Here is a 23,049-nt window from a genome sequence, read left to right as displayed (position 1 = left end):
GTAGGGCCATCGCTGCGGTTTCCCCGCCGGTGGAACGAGAACGTGCGATACAAGAGGCGATACATCCTCTTCCGAGCCACTAAGACGGCTTCGAGGATTGTTCCTCGCGCATGTATTACGCAATAAACGTGATTTCGCACAATTTTCCCCCAGTCGCGATCTCGATAATCCTTCTCTACAAAATTCTCGGCCATTCTTCTCATACAACTTTATATTATTTATAGATATTAATGTTATTTCGAGTGAATTCAAATAGAATGCGTGTGAGCGGCAAATATTAAATTTGTTTATCGATTTATAGTATGTAAATTTATTTTTCCAAACAGTGAGGAAGTTTTTCAAGACCAATAAATAATCAGTGCAAAGATTTATTGAATTTACTGAATTTGCATGGAAACCAATATACAAAATTCACACAGAATTATTATTAGGCTACACTTATTGTATATAGATACCAGATTTTTTTATGTCCAAATTCACAAATCTTTTTTCGCAACGATTATACGATCTCTAACAATCAATTTTTCACTAAACAGATTTCACTCCAAGAGCAATAAATTCATGGAACCAACACGATGCAAATTAATTTCGCAGAAACTCCGCTACCCCATATTAAGAGCCTACCTCATAATAGGAGACTTTCCTTTACTCTCTAAAATCTTTGAAGTGTAATTTCCACTCGAATTATGGTGTCACTGACCAATTCACTCTAGAATAAAAAGTGAAGAATTTTGTTAATTCAGATTGAAAAAATAACCAACTGATTACGGATTGCAAGAATATAAAAGGATTTATTTTGGTCAAAGAAAAGCTCACGTCTCACATGGAAGAACACAAGCGAGAGAGAGAGAACAGAAAAGTGTAGATAATACAGGGTGTAGTTCGCAAGTGTTCAGCGCTAGTTACGTGAGTACAGATTAAGACGGAGAGGGAGATTCAAAAGACATAAAAAAACCTACACAATAATCAACCTTTGATTTTGCTTTCTTAAACATTTCAACGAATTTTACTCTTATTTTTTACATAAAGTGGTTAGCACTTCGAACTTTAGATACGGTATTCCGTCACTAGATTACCGCCGAACTCGTAAGTAAAATCACGACAGCCTGGCATATAAAGCACCCCGTCAGGGGCCGAGACAGTCTTCTTTCGCGACAGTCAACAGAACAAAACTGTCACATAAATTATAGTTTTTCAGTATTGGCTGTGAATATTAGAATATTAGACGGACTCTATACATATACGACGATCTGGATTAGAGTGAATAAATAATAACCAAGCTCTCATCCATGAATTTTATACTACTAACAACAATCGATTATTAAAACATAGCACTCTTTTCAGAGTTGAAGAATCAATCCAAGAGTGAATAATGGCACTCTTTCAAAAAGTGAAATTTTATTCGAACGTGAAATCTCACTCCACAAACTTTAGAGAGTAGGTAGGCCACAAAAAAACAGCTCCGACCGAACAATGGCATATTACAGATATTTACAGGTTGAAATGGCATCCTCTCCAATTAATTGTATTAAATATTTATTAGATATTTTTCATATGTGCACTGATAGACAAAAATTGTTAGAATAACTATAATCTCATTGTATTTTACAGTGAATTTTGCCTCCAATCATATTTTTATAGTTTTATTAAACATGCAAAATATAGCAGAGTGAACACAAATTTATAGTCATTATCGCTATGACATAAATTAGCACAACCACACGCAACAAATAGTTATGATAAACTAAAAATAGATTTTTGTGTAGTTAACCGTATTATAAAATAAAGTTACCCGAAACACAGTGAAAAAGTATGGTAAAACATACGAAATAGTAATAAACTGTACAACACCATACAATAGTAATAACTCGTATTTATATTGGAAGTAATATTCCTCGCTCTTTATTATACATACATGGCGTTCACTATGCTCATTGGTTACAACACTTTGCACTCATAAAGAATAGTACAAGAAAGCCTCTTTCAAAGAAAAGATACGTAATCTTATACGAATGTATAAACTTCTTCGTATTTATAGCACCCTATGCGGTTCTCTTCTTACGAGAAAGTCTTATACCGCGCGTCCCACTAGTGAGGACATTCCGAACCACTTCACTTTTGTTTACCATGTGATTAGTGAGGTGGATGATAGAAATGTAGTTAAATTTACTATTATTGCGATTGTGTTTGCTATATAAAAATAATTAACTAATTTACTATTCATTACTTGGATATTTTAACAGCATAATAGTTAAAAGCTTATATTTTATAGTAATTTTTTTAAATAGTTGGCATCACTGCGTCTATATGGTTGCTATTACCAATATTATAGTAATAATTACTATAACAATGATATTCCTAACTATAATTATTTTATTATGTAATTATAGTTTCAAAAACTACATATTTTTCTGTCAGTAAGTTTTTATAAAATATATAAATTTTTATTTAATTAAGACGATGAGTCGTGTTTATCTTTGCGACAGATTTTAACGTTATAATTTTGCTCCGCAAACACGCGTCGCACGGCAGATGGATGCGCGATACCACCTGGTCAGTTAATCATGACATTTTTACTTTTACGTTTTTCAAAGTCGATAGACAGAGAGTGCCTTGATCGCGCTCCATTTGGCTGGCGGGATTTCTTGTTCCGGATTTGCTTTTGAGGGATTATCAGCGAGCGTATCGGCTTGTGTAAAATTCAAGATAATGGTAGCGCAATGTGCAAAATCATATCCGCGCGGGAGTTAATACCGTTAATAGAATTCCTGACGAAAATCTCAAGCTCCGATGGAATGGAAGTCGGCCGGAAAATGGGGGAAGGTTTTATTCGACATTAAGTCCGCGCGGATGTGTGCAATCGAATTTTCGCCGTGCGCCGAAAAAGTGCATTTCGAAATATCTTCGAAATAGCCTCGAGGATTCGAAACTTGCGTAAATACCCATTGCCGAACGAGCGTCTCGTGGCACAAGAGAGGAAACATGAGTCCGGGGCGACTGCGCCACAGGTGACACGCTTACGTCAATCGTCCGCGGATAAAATTGAACAAAAGCAGAGTGCGTGCGAAAGAAATGTCATTCCGGGCGAGAGAAAGGTAAAAAAGACATAACCAGGCCGCTGTAATAGATCTAAATAAAAGCGGGCGTAGCGCGACGCGATGTTTCCTGAATTTATCAAATATTCAAACTCATTTAGAAGTTTCTCCGGGGTCCTCGGGGCGGGAGCGGGGTGTCGAGCGGCTGGCGTCGCGATACCGTCTCTCCCCTGGAAAATCTCGGCCGGCGCGGCGGATTCGTTTCAATCTCTATTTCCGCCGCCGTCGCGCAAATTAATTCCACGCGCCGCTAGCAAAAATCCGAACGGTTTGTCACGACGCGAGGATACGCGCGACACGTCCGCCGCTGGCGTAATATCAATTTATGACGTACGCGCGCGCTAACGTCGGCTAATTGTGGCCGCCACCCACTCTATCTCGTCGACCAATATACGCCGCGTGGGCGACCTAGCACCTGCCCGTCGCTCTCACATGGCACACGCGCGAGCTTCTAAGTCGCGTCAACCGCAAAGGAACCCCCCCGTCGACGCGCGGCTGTCGGCGAGCGCGCGGGGCCGCCTTCCTTTCTCAATGGACCATCCGAAAATACGTGTTCTCCCTCCCTCAACAAAGCACAATGAGAATGAATCGCGCCCGCGCTGCTCGCCTCATTTAACATCCTCTCGTTACCTACGTACGCACGTAGGTGAGGCCGCGCGCGTAACGAGGAAGCGCCGAAATGCCAAATATGCCAACTGCGAAAAACACGTCCGCGAATAGACTAATGCCCAAAGCCTGAGGAATGTTCGCAAACGAGTCCTCGTGTTTCGAAACAGGGCCGAGTCGATGCGACTCGAGGTACAATTACAACCGCGCGAAACACGTCGCGGCGCGCGGGTCAAAATTAAAAATATAATAAAAGGAGAAAAAGGATATATCCTTTCGGGTATTCATCTCGGAAAGTACGAATAATCGGAGCACGCATTCGCAACGCGACGTTCGATTTCGAATGATAAATATAACGTTTTATGCTCGTTGCGCCGTGCAGAGTCTATCCATTATTAAATTCTTTTAACGGAAGAGATCGCCGAGGCGGCTGAATCCGGTGCGAATCAGTCGCGGTGAACGATATAATCCTTCTCCGCGCTAATGCCGCTAATCGACATTCGAGGGATCGATGCGGCGGATTTAATCGCTATAATGAAAAGCGTTACGAAGCGGTTCGTCGCACATATACGGTTATAAATATCGTTCAAGTGTCCCGCGACACACATACGCGCGCGCGTGCATACGCACGCATGCGTGTCCGGATATTACAAATTCACGTACGATTAAACCACGCGCGACTTCTCAACTATTTCGGCATTCCGAATTGCGTTTCGCTTACGGAGCGTAACGTGACATGTAATATCGGTGCCTCCCATTTACGGCCCCCGGTAGGTAATCAGCAGTCACGTAGATGGTGGTAATTCATCTCCCGAGCGGGTCGACACGTATCACTGAAAAGAATGATCTTGCAACTGTGCGGCAACAATTTTCCAGGCAAGAAAAAAGAACCGGGATATATAAATGAATAGCCAACACTGCGAAACCGCGTATGTTTTGTATTTGTTCAATTTAAATAACAGAAACAGAATTTCTATCTCAACCGCTAGCGAATGTTAGGAAGAAAGTCTTTCTGTAGCGTCCATCCATAATAACCGAGGGGGAAACCGCTGAGGGTGTACAGTGTACAGATTTGCGACATTACTAGGCATTTTTTGGGCATTAGTTTGGGCATTAGGCCTTGCTGGGCCATTATAAAGATAAAATAAGATAATAAAATAAAGTAATGTCCACTGGGCATTAGTTGGCATTGGTGTACAGGATTTTGGTCAGCGGTTTCCCCCTCGATTATAACGTTTGATTATGGCATACACTCGTCCGCCATCTTGGAGCCCAAACGTTTGACTTTAACAAATGCATTTCGGCACAAGATATGAATTTCTTGTTCTAAATTAATTGTTAATAAAATTCAAATTACGTCTTTGTTTTTGGAAAGCTATATTTTTATTTATTTACAAATTAAATTAATAATATAGCTTTAATAATTAATTAAAAATATAGCTTTCCAAAAACAAAAACGTAATTTGGATTTTATTAACAATAAATTTAGAACAAAAAATTCATATCTTGTGCCGAAATGCATTTGTCGAAGTCAAACGTTTGGGCTCCAAGATGGCGGACGAGTCAGCTCACCTTTATCCAGTAGCTCTAGCATACACGGCGTCATTAAGGGGATGCTGGAGTGATTCTGCACTTTCGCACCTTTTGCACTTAAAATTGTCTGTTTCGTGGAAAGATTTTTGTAATACACAAATTAAATGGCACGTGTACAGATGATCGAAAGCAGCTTGCTATTCCGGCTAAGTTAAAGAACAATATGACATCACTGAAACCAAGTTTGTAAAGGCCTTTGCACGTAAAAAAGTATTAACCGTAACCGTAATTTTAGTCCGTAATCGTAGTTTTCAACGCGTGCAGACAGATGGAACAACCCAAGTAATATTCCGTAGGTTACGGAATTTTAGTTGGGTTGCACGGACTAAAATTGCGGTTACGATTAACACTTTTTTACGTGCAAAGGCCTTTAGTCTAATAAAAAATAATAGTGAACAACACACATACCACATGTACTGTATGTGTGTGTTGCTCACTATTATTTCTTATTAGACTTACAAACTTAGTTTCAGTGATGCCATATATTGTTCTTTCATTTAGTCGGAATAGTAAGCTGCTTTCGATCTGTACACGTAAGTCATTTAATTTGTATATTACACAAGTGTTTCCGCAAACTGATAGTTTCTAGGTTAGAAAGGTGCAAAAGTGCAGAATCACTCCAGCATCCCCTTAATGCCCAGCCGTCTGAAGTTGCACGCGGATTGAGACATGCGACTTTCTAACTCTTCGTGCATCATGACTATGGAAACAGCGAATCAGCATTGCCGGTTTCAATGTCACGATACATGAAGAGTTAGAAAGTCGCACGCTTTTCAAACTCGATCCGCGCGCAACTTCAGATGGCTAGGCATTAATGACGCTGTGTGTACAGTCTTATTGTATTTATTAATGCCTAGACCTGCATTTTTATCATCATATTTCTTATCTATACAAATCACTGAGTTGCAGACTGTACGTATGTACTACCACAGATTTCTATAGAAGTTGTGTGAACTACAACCTGAAACTCGTCGATGTATAGATGGGAATAAAGATTATGAAAATGTTAATGCTAGTAAAACTGAGGTCCAAGCATTAATGAATGAGACTGTACATAAGCAGTTATATTCCTTACAAAGATTGTTCTAGCTATGGTATCAAAATTCACTTTTATCCAATGTGAATGGTTAATATAATATTTAGTCATGAAACCTAAACTTTCCAGAAAGTATTAAGGTTGGTTTATGAAAGACCATAACTGTTCGGTAAAAATTGTCCAATTTCCGTTAAAAGTGAGGGGAATAGTTGACTGTAATTGGTTAATTTTTACCAATTCCAGCATAAGTTAACGGTTACAGCATTGCATAAACCAGCCTTTACTGCAATAGAATGTTGCTGCTATAAATTTCGCAGGTTATAATACAAACAATTTTCTAACAGATATAAAAAATAGCAATAAATTTTGGTTGCGACACCTAGAAATACCTGAGTTAGTAAGATATTTTTGCGAGTGTATCGGGACGCACGGTTTTCCCGAGAAAACCACTCGCGCTGGTAGCGCTCCGCTACAAAGGTTCTTTCTGATTACTATTCTCCTTCTTCGATCTTTGGCGAGTAAGGCTCGCGGGTCAGGAACAAAGGGCGTGCTAGCAGAAAGGTCTAATCGCGAATACACGGACCTCCCGGTTTCCCTTTCGGCTAGAGAGAACCGTAACGGAAATGTCAGGGAGAAAGGAACACGAGAGGCATGCGTGGCGCACGAGTTTTCACCCGTTACGTTATACACTTCATGCGCGCGCATGAAGATTCGTTATGTTTCGCTCTTTCTTGCAGGAACTTTAATCAAAACTGGAAAATAGAAGAAACCTACTTTTCATCGTCTTTTCGCCGCCGCCGCCGCGCCGTCGCGCTGCCACAGCCATTCCATTCCGTTCGTGACGGGCGGACGATAATACAGCGTCTGACCTTCCGTGCAAGATATCTCGAAACGTGTATACAACAATGCTGCATTGTCTAAGCCACTTTATTGTGCCCGGCGACGTCCGAATATCATACCGGATCTCGATTCGCTCGGCTACGCGAGATGATTTGCAACTAACGTGCGCGAAACTCCTTGATTAAGATTGAGACGACATTATTGAGAATCAAGGAAATTCTCGCGATTTAAACTCGAGGGTTGCGTAATTAGGTGACAGAATTTTGTTTCTCGGTTGAATTGAGTAAATCTCGCTTCGGTGAGATTTTCATTTTCCAAACTCGGCCGCCATCAAGATAGTTAAACGGTGCAATATATGATGATTAATGCTCTTCCAACGTCCTTAGCAATATTTCAGAAATGGTTCGTTAGATCATTACAAACACTGCTTTTGCATGTAGAAACAGTTCATGATTTATTTACTGTCCTCTGTGAAAAAAATATTCAATAGCGGGGAAAAGTGCACACAAGATAATTTCGTTAAATTGGTTGAACGGATCGATACCATCGAGATCTTATCGTAAATGCGAACATATCTTCTTACAATGTGTATATCGTGCACCGTGTGTACAATGATCGTAAAACAGCTTGAGACAGGAAGTATAAATTAACGCATTACTGACATGCAGACATAACAAAAGCCTGATCTATTTGCGATTAAAGCTGAGTTCTCATGCATTAAAACCAATTACAGTATCTTTAATATGGTCGCGACGTATTCGAATAGAAATATGTACACTTCTAAAATTAGTATTACCGAGTAAGCAATAATTTACCGACAAACTCCACGGTCTGACGTAAATTTATCATTCGCAGTAACTTTGGTCTTTTTGTTAAACGATAAGCAGCCAAAGGGGACTTAAACAGCAAGTTAATCTGAAAATCATCAATAATTTGTTCTCGGATTTACACTAATTATTTATGACCATTTATCTCAATAGATTGCCGTTGCATAAGTAAGTCTTAGCACAAGAGTCTATAAATATACAAAGCTCAGTATTGTAAGATTAGTTTTACAAGTGTTAAATAATAGCTTAATCTATTGATTTGGAGCATGATGACGAAACAAGATCCCAGCTTCTCATTTTTCGCAGAGGCAAATTCAATTTCTAGCAATTAGGATAGAAGTATACTTACCAAGTCTCTAATACACCAACGTTCGAGAAGTTTGGAGGAAAACTCGCGGCCGCCATCGATGGTCGAATGTCCGTTAATGTCCGCTAATTCCGTCACTTCCGAATCCTCTTTACAGTCCTAACACATCACTGGAATGGACAAAAACCAAAATTATCACCCGAGAACTTGAGAAAAACCACGGCACGACTGAAAAAGGTTTTCAATTTCAAACATGCTCAGGAAAGAAGTTAATTATAAATTATCGACAAAGTATCCAAATATTTTTGGTCATAACAAAAACTATAAAAATTAATTATCCAAAAATGTCTTATAAATCTCATACTATTTCGTTGAAACTGTAAAAAACATAAAGGTAATACTGTTTTATTTACGTACGTGACATTTCAGTTTATTTTACCAAAAGTTATTCTTTCGAGAATATCCATTGCAAATATGTTTAAACATGTCTTTAGACAAGTGACATTTAAAATTGCTGAATCACGGAACACGGCAGTATCTCGCGCTATAAAGTATAATCATAGCTAGAACCGCGCGCGCGAGACCAACCGTGTGTAATTTACGCGAGTACGCGAGTTGACGGGCCCTCAGATTTTCGGATCTCAACAACGGCTGATCCGACAAACTGCTAAGTGCGCTCAATCGATAGCTTGGGTACGATTTGCATAATAAAAGTGTTTTTATATTTCTCCTACGTGCCCCATGAGTGGAGATATTGCAATGCAAAGTCCAATTTGTGAAATTTCAATCTTTAAGAAACGTCTTTGTCGTCGTCGTCGTCCTGGCGTCCTATTCTATAACTTCTTGCATTATAACTTTGGTAATGCGTTACCTCGTAACGCATCAGTTTCGTAAATCATATTCTCCATGCTTCGTTATGAGTCCGGTGGTGTTCGTCTATCTTCGGAAATATAACGCAAAGAATAACGTAATTAGGGAGAAATGATGACGTCCTAAGCTGTAAGCCAATGAAAGTAACAGATTCAATGTGCGCAGAGCATGTGCAGAGAGGACGAGTATCAATATCCTTCTCTCTCGCACATACTTTGGACACACATACGGTGCTACCATTCCTCCTCAATGTCTATATACTCAAAGATTGAGATATTTTTCATTATCTTAGTTGTAGAGATTTCAATTATCATTTTTAATGAGATCAATTTTATTTTTATTTTCTTCAAGAAATTTATTAAGTATTATTTCTTTTTTATTTCATTTTCTTTTTACCTCTTGCTCAACTTTCGTTTCGGTAGTTTTTATTTAAAAATGCATACTTTTTGATATTTGCAAAAATGTATAAAATAACCGTGATTTCAACAGTTTTTGGGCGCTAACTTTTCAAGGAAGCATTTTTTGACCCATGTTTATAGGAAACTTTATGGTCAGAAATAAATTTCTTATCGAATCTCTATTGTAAGTCTGGCCGAAATGTTCGGGGCCACCCTGTAAAGTATATATTTATGTACTAAATAAATATATATCTATCCTACTCGAGAAAAGTAACACAAGTAAAGAATATGAGTTTTTTAAATTTATCAACTCGAAAACGTATGTCTCTTTATTTAGAAAAGTATCATAAGTGTAATGGTTTTATCCAAAAAAGTGCAAAAATTGTCTAAAAGGAGGATCAATGAAGGTTGTATCTCTGTTTAAAAATAGTGATAGCAAAGAGAAGGAATGATAAAAAGAAACATACATTCTCGCATTACACGGAAAGATCAATCGAGGCAAGAAAAGAAAAAAACGAAAATAATTTAATAGATCATGTGACTGTAGTTGTGTGCAATCTGTGAGCAGATTCAACGTTTAAAATCGTTCTTTATAAAACGACTATTTTTGGCTTGTGTCATTTTGCTCGCGCAGAGGAGCGACATATATATAGTAAATTGTTTAGTGAAGCAGTTAAGAACGACGAGCGACTTCAACTTTAACCTCAGTATCAGACACGATTTCGTCGTAATTTTCAGCCCTGAAGCTGTTCTTAAAAAATATAAAGATCCAGCTATCTTCCCTAAAACTATCAACTGCCCGTCTCAACGCCTGCCTCTCAGTACCGCACGACCGTGTTTGCGGGGTGAAATACACCTACACGTGGATTAAGTCCCGTACGCACACTTAGAAACTCACACCTCGGCCGACCATCCCTTTTCTCGCATTACTATCTTCCCGCTTTTCGGGTCCTGGTATCGATAATGAACGATCTATTGTGCCGGTGAATGCTCTTTCAGGCGACAAGATGGAAAAAGAAAGAAACAGAAGAGAGAGTGAGAGGGGGGGAGGATATACAGCCAGCTAAGGACGAGTGGCGAGAGGGTTGAAAGGCGCGGGGCGATCGCATGAGAGCGGCATAGAGGAGGTATGGAAACGGCACTCGTTAATGGATTCCCATTCTCCTGGACTCCTTTACTCTCTCTTTACTGTCTTTTTCTTCCCCTTTTTTACCCTCTTCCCCTCTTCTCTTTCACTCCTTGTTCTTTCCTCGTGTTCCTCGCAGTGCTCACTTTTGCGCGCTGGTTTTTAACTATATCCACGGGGAACTCGCTCGTTACACGTGTAAATCCCGGCGAACCTTGTCGCAGTACGGTCGTGTACTCCTCATTGTTTGACGCGACGCCGTATTTTCCGATTCGCAACAATCGCAAGACAAACGGCCGAGCAATTCATGACACGCCGTAGCTATCGGTGTCGGTGATAGCGGAATTATTCGACCGTCTGCTCAGCCCTCTCTGTATAATAACGAGGGGATCATCCCTGGCGGCGGGGAATCTCGTTGAGGCTTTCCGGGATGATTTCCTGGAGCAAGGGTTAACTCTCGATTAGCGGGATTAGCAGAGACTACTGTATACATCGCATTTCTCGCATGTAAGCGTACGCGAAACAAAACATCGAATCATAAGATCTGAATAATTGTATACACAGAGAAAAGATAAACCGAAAGAGTTATAATAAAATATAGTCATAGCAACTAAGGCTGTGACTTTGAAATAGGAACAGCTAGGCCTGGTTTTTCATTTTCTGGTTAAGGTGGCTCCATAGTATAACTAATATGCCCACTCCCTGTCGGTCCTTTGATCTTTTCGGTTTTTATCACGTGGTATTCCGCCATTATTTTGGTATAAAATCCAGTATCAATTGCTCAAGGGATCCTGGTTATTAGTGCCGTAACCAGAAGGGGTATACAAAAATAGCATATACATTGCATTGCTTTGCCCTAAAATTATTGAAAAATTACTTTCGATTATGTTCTAACTAAAAATTCTTGGCTTGTAAATGTAAAACGATTAAAGGTTATATCTTTCATTGTCCTCAGGGAAGCGAGAAAAAATAAAAATTCGAATTCACATTAGTATTTTTGTAGGTTTTGACACTGCAGGTGTATCCTGTGGTTGTCTTTATAATAAAATTATTAATATCATTTTAGTTTACACGTGTTTAAACTGTCACATTGATTTCACACTACCACATATACAACATCCGTCTCATTGGCTCCACCAAAACAATGGCGGATGTGCAGAAACGATCGATGGAAAACAAAACAAACAACAGAGTGGACGTACTAGTACTTATACCGTAATATACCCTGTATAGCTACTCTCTTTCTTAGATGCTCGTGTTAAAGTGAACTATTCTTTCCAACTAATAAAGTTCTACCTCACAATGAAGACAATTTACATCTGATAACAACTTTCATGACAACAAAACGATTAGCCTTTTACTTAAATTCAAACTGATTGCTGAAATTTAGCTGAAATTACCAAGAAAATTTATTTACCTGTAGAAAAAAATATTAATTCAAAATATCTGGGAGTGTATATAATTTTCAGGCAGTGCTTGAAGAAATTTGAAGTTGAGATTTTCCTGGGTTTTCACCGATAAGGATAAGTTACGCTCGCAAAATCTTGGTAAATTCTTACGCGCGCGTGGATCGTATCGAAGAACGAGAGGACAAATTCTCGCTAATTAGCGGGAGACTATCCGAGCGCGGGGTAGAAACGGCATCGTCGAGGCGGACGACGCGCGTCCCGGCGCGGATTAGGGAACACGACAAAATCCATTGTCGTCGATCGAGCGCTGCCATTGTCCGCCGCCATTGTTTGTCCGCTCGTACGGCGGTGATAAGGGGCCACGATTCCGCCGCGAATGACGGCGACCGAGAGACAACGCCATTATCTCCACAAAATGCCTGACGGGGAGGAGCGGGCTACTGCACCGCGTTAACGCCGTTGAAATATTTTCAACAGCAGCGACATTTCGAAGGTAATTGGCAACGGGAGCGGAGGAAACAAGTCGTATACTCATCGTGCTCCTCTCTCGGCGGCAGCTTGAAATTTATTCGTCGCGAACCGCGGGGACAAAAATGAATCGGCGCGCGCGCGCGCCGTTTCTCCTCGCTCGGCGAAGGTTTCGTGAAGACTAGAGACCAGGAGGCTTCCAGAATAGTTCCTTGACCAAGGACTCGGCTTTCACAGACCAGGAGGATCAACTTGTGCTCTCGAGAATAAGAGTAAAACCCGGTTTCTATATTATAGTAATTTAAAATATGCACACCGGCAGCGCTACGATCGACAAACTATTTGATAATCAGACGTCGGAAGGGAATAAATAGGTGAAACGAGCATATACAGCTTGTACTTTTCATTTTATTTCTTCCAGCATAATTAACAGGTCTTCTGACATACAGGGTGTTCAAAAAAGGTGAAGACCCCTGAATAACTCCGAAAATATGCAAGATAGAATAAATTGTTTCGGACAAAAGTTGTTCATATTAATTAGTAGAATGAGATAGTATAATAAACAATAGGGGGTTCCATTTAAGAAATTTAAGATGACCTTTGCGCGACCTTGATAACGCTATTCAAGGTCATACTGATATTCCTACGTAATGCGTTACTTGAAACCCTACAACATTTTGTCTGAAATATTTTTTCTATCTTGCATATTTTCGGAGTTATTCAGGGGTCTCCACTTTTTCGAACACCCTGGATATTTACACTGTGTTAACACTATCGTGGAGCGAAGGCTCGATTAGCGGATTTTGTATCAATGTGGACAACCACTTTTGGGCCCTTAATCTGACGCATCCGCCCGTATAAGTTGAGCCTCCTGGTTTCTAGACTTCATAATTTCTACCTCCACATGATCATTCCTTGTTTATCAATTTGCGGAAGAGCGCGGCTCGCCGGTCCGCCACTCGCCCAAGTTCGGCGGCGCAAACTTTGCTAACTGGCGAAATTGAATAGCGAACAAACATGCGGGAAATGTATAGCCCCGGACGGGCTAATCAACATCGACAAAATCAAAGTGCCATGATTAATGCGGCCGGTGCGGTGCCGTGAATAACGCTTGGCCGCGTCTCGTGCATCTCGAAAAATCCAAGATCCGTCAAATTCAATCGCGTCAGTTTCAACGGCGCGCGAAACGCCGACGTAGTCGCCACATTTTAATCGCGTCGGTAGATTAGCACCGACTTTCGATGGTAATATTCCAACGTGAATATTTCCGCGCCGATAAACGATTCGAAAATGCATTTCGGCTGACGGCAGTCAACGCGGGAGCAGAAATGACGCTGTCGAAAATAGCGCGCTCACCGCCTCGCGGTTGTAATCGATCGCCGCGAGAAGACACGATTACATGCTATAACTTCGAGACGCGATACAGCCAGGATGGGACTAGCTATTGCCAGCACAGTGGCTCGTTCTCAACTATAAACGAAAGACGGTGCACGGCTCGCCGGCCGGCACGGCGCGAGTCGCGTCTACTTTCTCCATCTGGTCGGTCTAGGAAGTCGTAAATCCTCTTTTGCCATTTGCACGGCGCGCAGCGCAGGCATTTTATGCAGTGTACTGCGGCAATAAAGCGAGCGAACGCGATCGAATCGATGCCAGAATACAGACGAGACGCGCCCGTCTCTCTCTCGTAATCTCGTATCGCGTGTTTCGCGTTTCGGCAACTTCTCGACGGGCAATAATACGGACGGCGCGGCGCGAGAGCGCGATAAGCGATTCGATTGCCGCGATTTATAAATCGTAAATAAAATTTACGATTTATTTGTTGACCGTTTGTCTTGCGCCGTAATTCGCAACTCGTTATTAAAACGATGGAAATATGCGGGACAGGATTCAGACTACACGAGTGTGTTTCGGCAAAACTTTCCGCTACAATTGTAGCGGGACTTCTTCCTCTTCATTGTGGCTTTCATCTAATGAATCGTCGAACAATATGTCATTCATGAGCCAATCTTCAATATTTTCCATTCTATTCGCTTTAATTAATTGGTAAACGCGACTTTTACAATTAAAATACAATTTTGAGGTTATGCACGCTAATGTAAGTATGGCGCCGCTACAATTGTAGCAAAAAAGCTGTAGCGCTACGCTAGCAATGTCTTGCCGGGACGCACTCAATGTTTCTCGAAGAATTTCGCGCACGTTCCCGGCAACTATAAATAACGATCATTGATATTGTAGAATCCATTTCACGGTTGCGTTGTAACCGTCTTTCTTTTCTCTGAAGCGCAAAACACTTGCGATACGTTATCGAACGGACAACGAAATAGATTTTATTTCGCGTAGCGAAATCTCTATCGCACGGCTTCTGTGAAATTTTCCTCGACGCGAGGACGTAGAGACGTTCAGATGCGCTCGCGCATCTCCAAAGTCTCCAATGTCCTCGGTGGTCACTTCCATCGTGAGCATTCCCGACGCCATCCATTGACAGGGATCGACGTTCGCGGGTCTCGGGAACCCGACTAGATCGCTCATTGCTCTAAATTGGCGTGGCGAGTATATTTGGATTTAATCTCCGTGTTGTTTGAACGAATGAAGTGCCGCTGCGGTAATCCCGAAGCGGCGATCCATCATCGGCGTCGCGAAAGTCAACGACGAACGTTCGGCATGATCGGATAGAGACCACGCCAGAATCGCCGTGGTCGCCGTCGTCACGTGGGCGAACCAGAATGGGCACGGTTTCTCGTTGGTTATGGTCCACGTACCTCTCGGCCCGATTAAACGTCGCTCGCGGTCGGAGAGACACGCTCTCTCGCCCAAGCTTCCCCCCTTCCTCTCTTTTCCCTTTCCCATCTTTTTTTCTAATATATTAATCCTTACTCAATTGCAACGTAGATTTTCAGGCTTCAATAATAACTTGGATAACTTATGGCGAATTCGATTGCTTGCACTGAGTGCACACTAAGACTTGTTTACCGTCAATTCTTATATTTAAAGTCGTCTTAAATACATGTTTAAAAACCATCTAGCGAAAGAAATGATCGCATGGATGCTACGTAGATCATTTTACTGGCCAAACAGTATTTCAAGAGGTATTTAAGACGATCTTTAAATATAACAATTGACCCTAAACAAGCCTTAGTGCGCACTAAGTGCGCACTAGTTCAAGCAACCGAATTCGCTGGATACATACATAGAGTAGAGACCCGTATTATGAGGTAGGCTACTAACACAAGATAGCGGGGTTTCTGCTAAACTAACAAGCGCCATCAGTTGGTTCCACCATGAACTTATTATTCTTGGAATGAAAACTATTTAGTGAAAAATTCATTGTTCGATCGTGCGTGTGGTCGTTATGAAAAACAATTTAAGAAATTGAATGTCGTCGAGTTCTATCGAGGTGAGTTTTTAAACCTGGTGTATTATGTAATAAATAAATATTTGGCAATAAATTTTGTACACACTGATAGAGTAAGAGTGTATTAATAGGAAAATACGGGATATGTTTAATTGTTTAGTTGTAGAGACTAGATTTGGTGATCGAAAAATCGCAAGGCGTGGGGCATGTATTGTCAGATATTCAGGGTACTCGTACGAGGTAACATGCTCGAGTGTTAACTATCGCGAACAGCTAGCTGTTAATGAAAATAAAAGACAAATTCAAGCAGCATCAGCTGCAAAATAAAGGCGTAAACGAAAAACTTCCGTGGCTCACAATCAGAGTAAAAATATTTAAACTTTTTCATTATATTTGTATTTCATAAACATTTAATAAACTTCTAATTGCAATACTTATGTATTTTGCACTTTATTAACAATTTCTCGGGGTACTTCATATTACGAACACACTTTTTCAATTTCGCGTAAACTCATGCTTCATATTTTTCTAATAATAAAAATAATAATTTAATTAAATTTCACATTTCAGCATCTTAAAGCTTATTAAATTCCCTTCAAAATGAGCTATTGTATTTATTTTTTAATTGTACTTACAGATATCCGGCAATTACAAAAAAATGAATTCGGTATCTCATACACGGGGACTTTCCTCGAGCTACACTCGATTTTTATGAATTAATGTTACCCCGGAGTAGCTCGGATGTCTCCAATTTGTTCTAATTAAACTAGCACGCGGGAAGAACTAAAGCATATAAAAATTAGGTTAAATACAAACTTGAAAAGAATCCTGTTGGATGCTCAAGCTGGCTACTATAATATAATATCTAAGCTTTTTGTCATCATACTTGAATGTTTCTACATCATTATTTTGATGGTTTTAGCACAATTATTTTCTTATCTGTATATATTTGGCCAAAGTTGGTACACTAATAAAACCGTTCTTTCCGTTATGTAATAATTTGAAACGACGGTCCCCTCCTCCATGAAAGTTTCAACGTTAAAAATTTTCAACTCTTTCCATCCGAGACTACAATTCACCATGGAAGAGGGAACAGACAGAAAATTGAATTTCTTAGATACAACAATTAATATTAGAGATGACCACATAAAATTTGACTGGTACCAGAAACCTACTTTCTCCGGTAGATATTTGAATTTTGATTCTTCTTACCCTCTTTGCCATAAAAAAGGTACTATCATCTGCTTGATCGATCATGCATTGTTACTCTCTCATCCAAGATACCATCAGAAGAATTTGGAGCACGTTATCAACATCCTATTACAAAATAATTATCCATCATCCTCTTATCTTTAATACCCTCAACAGAAGGTTAAAAACTTTTTTAAAAAATCAGAATATGAAGCACACAGATAATAATACGGTTAGCACAGCTACCAAAAAATTCTTTAACATACCTTACATCCCCAAATTCTCCCGTCAATTTAAACAAGTTCTCCATGATCTAGGTATGTCTCTTTCATTCACCGGTATGAACAAACTTAGTTGTTTTATCAAAGCACATAAAGATCCCCTACCAAAAAGTGCTAAAAAAAATCTGGTATATAAAATCTCCTGTAAAGATTGCGACGCCTCTTGTGTAGGCCAAACAGGCAGATTATTAAAAAAAGAATTTTAATAAGTATGTAAACGACCTTACTGGCAATTCTTTATTCTTTATTAAATAAAAAACGACGTTTCGGCCAGTAATACTGGTCCTCTTCAGGTGAACAAGCTTACAAGAGTGCCTACAAATGTCTGGAGAACGGGTAGCAGTTTATAAATTAAGAAATTTCTTATATAATATAGAGAGTTAAGTATTTTATATATAAAACTTACAAGATTTGTCCGAGATGTAAAATTAATCTAGAGGTCAGAGACCTTCGTTACACAGTGTGTCTACCCGTCAGCGTTGGAAAACGGAATAACCGGTAAATAAAACTAGAGTATGTACAAGAGATGTGACGAAGCGCAGAGGGGGAGGACATAAATGTTATGTTATTCTAATGATTCTATTGTATATGGCGTTAAGATTATCGGTGTCTCGCTGTAGGTTGATAGTATTGTCGATGTTTTTTTATGAAGAACATTTCCGCGATTTCTCTTTTTCTAAAATATGGTTCTTTATGTAGGATCGAGGACCTATTCCAGTTAAAATCATGATTGCTATCTATACGATGTTTACTGACGACTGATTGCGATGTAGTCGGTTTAGAAATGTCTCTTATATGTTCTTTAATGCGTGTCTCCATGTGTCTTTTTGAATATTAAATACTAGAACTAAAGAACACCGTAATCATATTAACAGAAATACCCAACAACATTCAGTAATTACTGAACACAGACTCTTGGGCCATGAATTCGATTGGGACAACGTTGATATTTTGGATAGAGAAACATTTTTGTATAAGCGACTGATTTCTGAAATGAGTCACATAAAAAGACAAAAGTCCAGACTCAACTTACAGAATGATACCGATCTTTTAAACATATATGACCACATTATTAACAACTTGGATAATATTTGAAAATTTGACACTAACATAGTTACATTACCAACTCAATTATTGTTTTGGCAATCCTTATTTGCTATACCGGTTTTACTTTTATTTTCGCACTACCACTTGTCATTGTCATTTATTATTTACCACTCGTCGTGACTGTCCTCTCTCAACTTCGGTGAGTTATTACATTTGAATTCATAACGAATAGTTTAACGAAATACATTCTCTGCTTTTAGAATTATCGAATTAACAAATCTAACTCTTTACTTGGCAATCACAGGTCAAAGATTAAATCTCGTTGAAACTGTCAGAGGATAATTCTCGATAATAGTGGTGTTAAGTTATGTATCTAATCAGGTAAAAATTCATTGTATTTTTTCGCAAATTTATATTAATAATTTGTAAAGTTGTTTAACACTATGTATCATATCTTTTATCCCAGCTTCACTGAGGATGACCCAAAAACGGGTCGAAACGTTTGGATTATTTAATAAATTGTTTTTTAAAAAAAAAACATTGACAATTTCGCACGGACATCTGCTGTGGGCTCGCATTGGCCGTTTCTCCCTACCTACCTTTAATTTGAAACGATTCGTTTTATTTTGTGAGAACAAGACTTGTACGAAATCTTTCGATTAAGGAGACCAACGAGATAAAAATATATACATATGCATCACTTGTAGAGGACTTGATAATTATTCGTAAATTCTGAGACAAGATACAGTCGTGTAAGCGAGAATTTCGAGGCTAACCAAGGGAGACCGCGAGAATCACGTGTAATACTTAATTTTAGAAAACGCGAAAAGCCGCAGGAACTTTAATGGATTTCCCGGGTGCGCGCACTTTCGCCTACCGTTTTATCTCCGCAAATTAGGTTAGTCTCCTTGGCCGGCCGCGTTCTCTCGTGTCCCACCTGTCGTCTTCGCGACATCGTTCACCGCTGTAACGAAACGGACGTTGCTCGACGAGAAAGAGACCAGACGGTGGAATAGACGGCGGACCGCGCGGTCTTTAATCCGGCGCGGTCCTTTAACCGAAGTCTGTTAAAGGCGAGCGATTAAGGCGGTTTAACGGACGCTTAAATAAACGACGAGGAAAAGAAGTTCACCGAGCAACTGCCAGCGAGAGATCTCCTCGTCTAATTGTCTCGTTAGCAATTAACGCGACGTATGCGTCGAGAGGAGACCCGAGGAGGTAAATTTTATAGATTCGAGACATCGACAGTCTCCTTTCCTAACTGATGAACGTCGATTCTTCCCGTAAAACACTCGAGATTAATCGGCCTCGTAGCAAATTCGACAGAGCGATAAATTTGACAAACGCCGGCCGGTCTTCGTTACTCTCGAAGGAAAAGTGGAGAAAAGCGGGGCAGGGGAAACGCGAAGCGGCATGAAACACTCGCAAAGTAATTGCCCGCAGTAATAAGGACCGAACTTATGAAATGTTACAGCTTGGTTACACGGAGGGAGAGGGGAGGGGGAGGACGCGTAAATAGAGATAAATAAGAAATTGGCGAGGCCGACAACGTCGCCATGAATTTCACGTCTCGGCAACCTACGTCGTCGTATCATGCATCAAATAGCAGCTCTTAGCCTAAGCGCAGATAATAATTATTAAACGAGCGACACATTTTACACGCGCGATCGGGAGAGGCACCGGCTATCGATCGTGTTCTCCCTTCTATCGAAATGCCCTTCGGACGCCAAATGGTACCTCCGGATATATCCCCCGCGATTCATCCTCGGATCAAGTTCTCCGTTTGTGAATACGCTTCTCGAGTTCTCGTTTCGGCGGCATAAAGAAATTGGAACGGATTTATCGCCACGAAGTATCGTAAACCCGCGACCGCGGGGAACGACGAGTCGCTGGAGAAAAAAAATTGGCACAAGTCTGGACGTGCAGATGCCAGGTCCAACTGGAACCCGCACTTTTGAATGTGCGCCAAACCTCTCGGCTGATGCACACGCGTGCCTAATTTCGGCCGATAAAAAAAAATGCCCCGCCAACCTATACTTTCCTTATTAGTTTAGGTGAGAGATTAAAAGAAAAAAAATATATATGTGGGCCTACCTGGCTGATTATTTAATCTAAACCTGATTTCGATTTCATCGGAATCTTTGTGTTCGGTATCAAGTTGAAGCGACAACGAAACTCCGTTTCAAGGTAGCAAACAAGAAGGCAGGAACTGGTGACGTAATATTGACACTCTGTAACCTCGTTTCAGTTACGTTCAATCATGACAGAGAGAAATGTGACCGGACGAGCGAAAGAGCGGTGGGCTTGCGGGCGATGGGCTTGCGGAAAAGGTGAGGAGGGAGTGCGCGGATGGAGCGGTGGAGAGGAACTCTTCTTCTTTCGAGTCGCGACGAAAAAAATCGTCGTTGTGTCGGCCATTGTCGGCACTCATTGCGGAACAATCGCGATAATGAGAAAGCCACGCAGCCGAAGACTGTTTCACTCCCGCTCTCTTTCCTCTTTTTTTCCCCCTCCACGCTTCCACTTTTTCCACTCGAGAATCCACCTGCAGCCAGGAGACACCGGAGCTCGCTCTCTCGTGTCGCTTTTGTCCTCGAACCGACAACTTCCATCGTGCACGTCATTGAAAACTACAAGAAACTAACCACCGCGTGTTACCGTGGTGCGCGTTTAGCAAAACACGTAAAAACGTATAATTGACGCGAGAGATATTTTTATTTTAGCACACTGCCATAACCGGGAAATGCGCATGTTCCTCGTCGAACTTTTAAAAATTCGTATTTGAATCCAACATTGCTGCAACTGTATGCAAAATGTCTCCAAAATTGAAAATATACCAACAAAGAGAACATAAAATACTCGTACATAAAAATGGTACCTATATTTCATCAGATTGCCAGTATTGATATAAATAAAATTTCAAATTTTAATCGACCTCAGCTGGCCACATTTGCTATTGAATACGCCTTCACAACATTTCGACCTTCGGTTTAGGTCCTTATCAAGTGAGATCTAGAAGTAAATGTTTTCCATACAATTTACGTGAAAAGTATAAACGAATTGTACAGTATCGCAGAAAGATTGTCGGCTAACGTCCGGAGTCGATGATTGTAAGACAAAAACTGATTAATTATTTTCATATTCAGAGGTCGAGTAACAAACATACACATTTAAGAAAAACACACCAAGACAGTCAGAGATGTTTTTAGACCAAGCTAATACTTAATTTTGTCATATATTGAATTAAGATAAAATACATAATTGATACTTTCGTCAAGCGAGATTCTAAGCCCAATAATAATGTCTGGAAATTTTATTTAAAGCTTTTATATTTTTGACCACGCGATTATTATTCTGTAAAACTGTGTCACTACACGGGAAAAACTGTTGAATTGAAAAAAAATTAAGTCGCTTGAATTTAACGTCACGAGCTGCCACAAACATAATTCACTCATTGTATTTGCTATTGCTAAGTTGAGCTAAATAGTTGAACTAAATATGCAGATTATTAACTGTTTTTCATTCATTAGTACTGATAGTTATTTCAGTCATTTTATTTCAATTACACTGATCTTGTTAACACATCATTTTTTTCGTGTATAAATACATAGCTTTAGATACATTTGGTATTCTGTGACAATATCTATAATTATGCAAGTAATATTTGTAAGTATTTTATATAAGTAAAGTATTTTCGATTCAATGGTTTGAATCGATCTGAAAGTAATGAATCGAGTGTCTATACAGGGTGGCTCATTTTAATCAATCCACTCAAATATCTTAAAACATATAAGTTCCAGAAGAAAACTTTTCAGACAAAAAGTTTCAAGTAACGCATTAATCTTAAGTTATATTTTATTTCTTTAAAACGGTGTAGTAAGGACTATTGAAACTTATTAGTAGATATTTTCATCTATTCGTATACTAGATGTATAGAAAAATTCAAAACACTGGTACTATTTCTTCTACATTTTTTTTAGCTGTTTTATCCGTGAAGATCGGCTCTTTCCATAAGAGTACGTGTAAAATCAGTGTAAATTAAAATAGTTATATCTCAGCAACCTTTTAGTGAATGCATTTTTACTTTTCTGCAGTACATTAGGAAGACTAAAAGAACAATTTCACAAATTTTTAGCGACTTTGTACTATTTTGAAGATAGGTCCGATACATCCTTAAATGGAACCCCTATTGTTTATTATACTATCTTATTCTACCAAGTAATATAAACAGCTTCTGTCTGAAACATTTTTTAATTTGCCTAATACCTTTTGAGATGTTCAAGAAAAAATTGATAACTTTTTCAATATTTAGCTTATAATATCTCGATAACTGTTTGTCAGAGGGAAAAGTATTGTAGCACAGGAATTTTTTATTTGATTTGGTCTCAGAAATGTGCTGTTGCAATAGTGCTTTTTATTAATTATTAAATTTTATTTTTTATTTATTTTTTATTTTTGTGTATTTTTTATTTATTTCATAATTTTATAATAAACATTTATAATAATAAATAACAATTATTAAAATTTTTTGTGTATGTTACAATATACAAAAATTTCCAATAATTATATACAGGGTGTCCTGAAATTCGATATGGACGACCCC

The 23,049-nt window shown here is 39.5% G+C and overlaps 1 protein-coding gene across 1 annotated transcript in view; it reads right to left on the bottom strand.

The window, feature by feature from the left end:
• The window catches only part of LOC105559417 (RNA-binding protein Musashi homolog Rbp6), a 113,764-nt gene that overhangs the window by 80,401 nt on the left and 10,314 nt on the right, over positions 1-23,049 (bottom strand). The window contains exon 3 of the mRNA XM_012007676.1: positions 8,347-8,474. Within this exon, the coding sequence (XP_011863066.1) occupies positions 8,347-8,402 (56 nt within the window). The 5' untranslated portion in view covers positions 8,403-8,474. The remainder of the gene's footprint in view (positions 1-8,346; positions 8,475-23,049) is intronic.

Source organism: Vollenhovia emeryi, unplaced genomic scaffold (assembly GCF_000949405.1).
Source record: "Vollenhovia emeryi isolate VEMERY1.0 unplaced genomic scaffold, V.emery_V1.0 DF939274.1, whole genome shotgun sequence".
Lineage (NCBI taxonomy): Eukaryota > Metazoa > Arthropoda > Insecta > Hymenoptera > Formicidae > Vollenhovia > Vollenhovia emeryi.
Note: the sequence above shows the minus strand (reverse complement) of the source record. Positions and strands in the feature narration are given on the sequence as shown.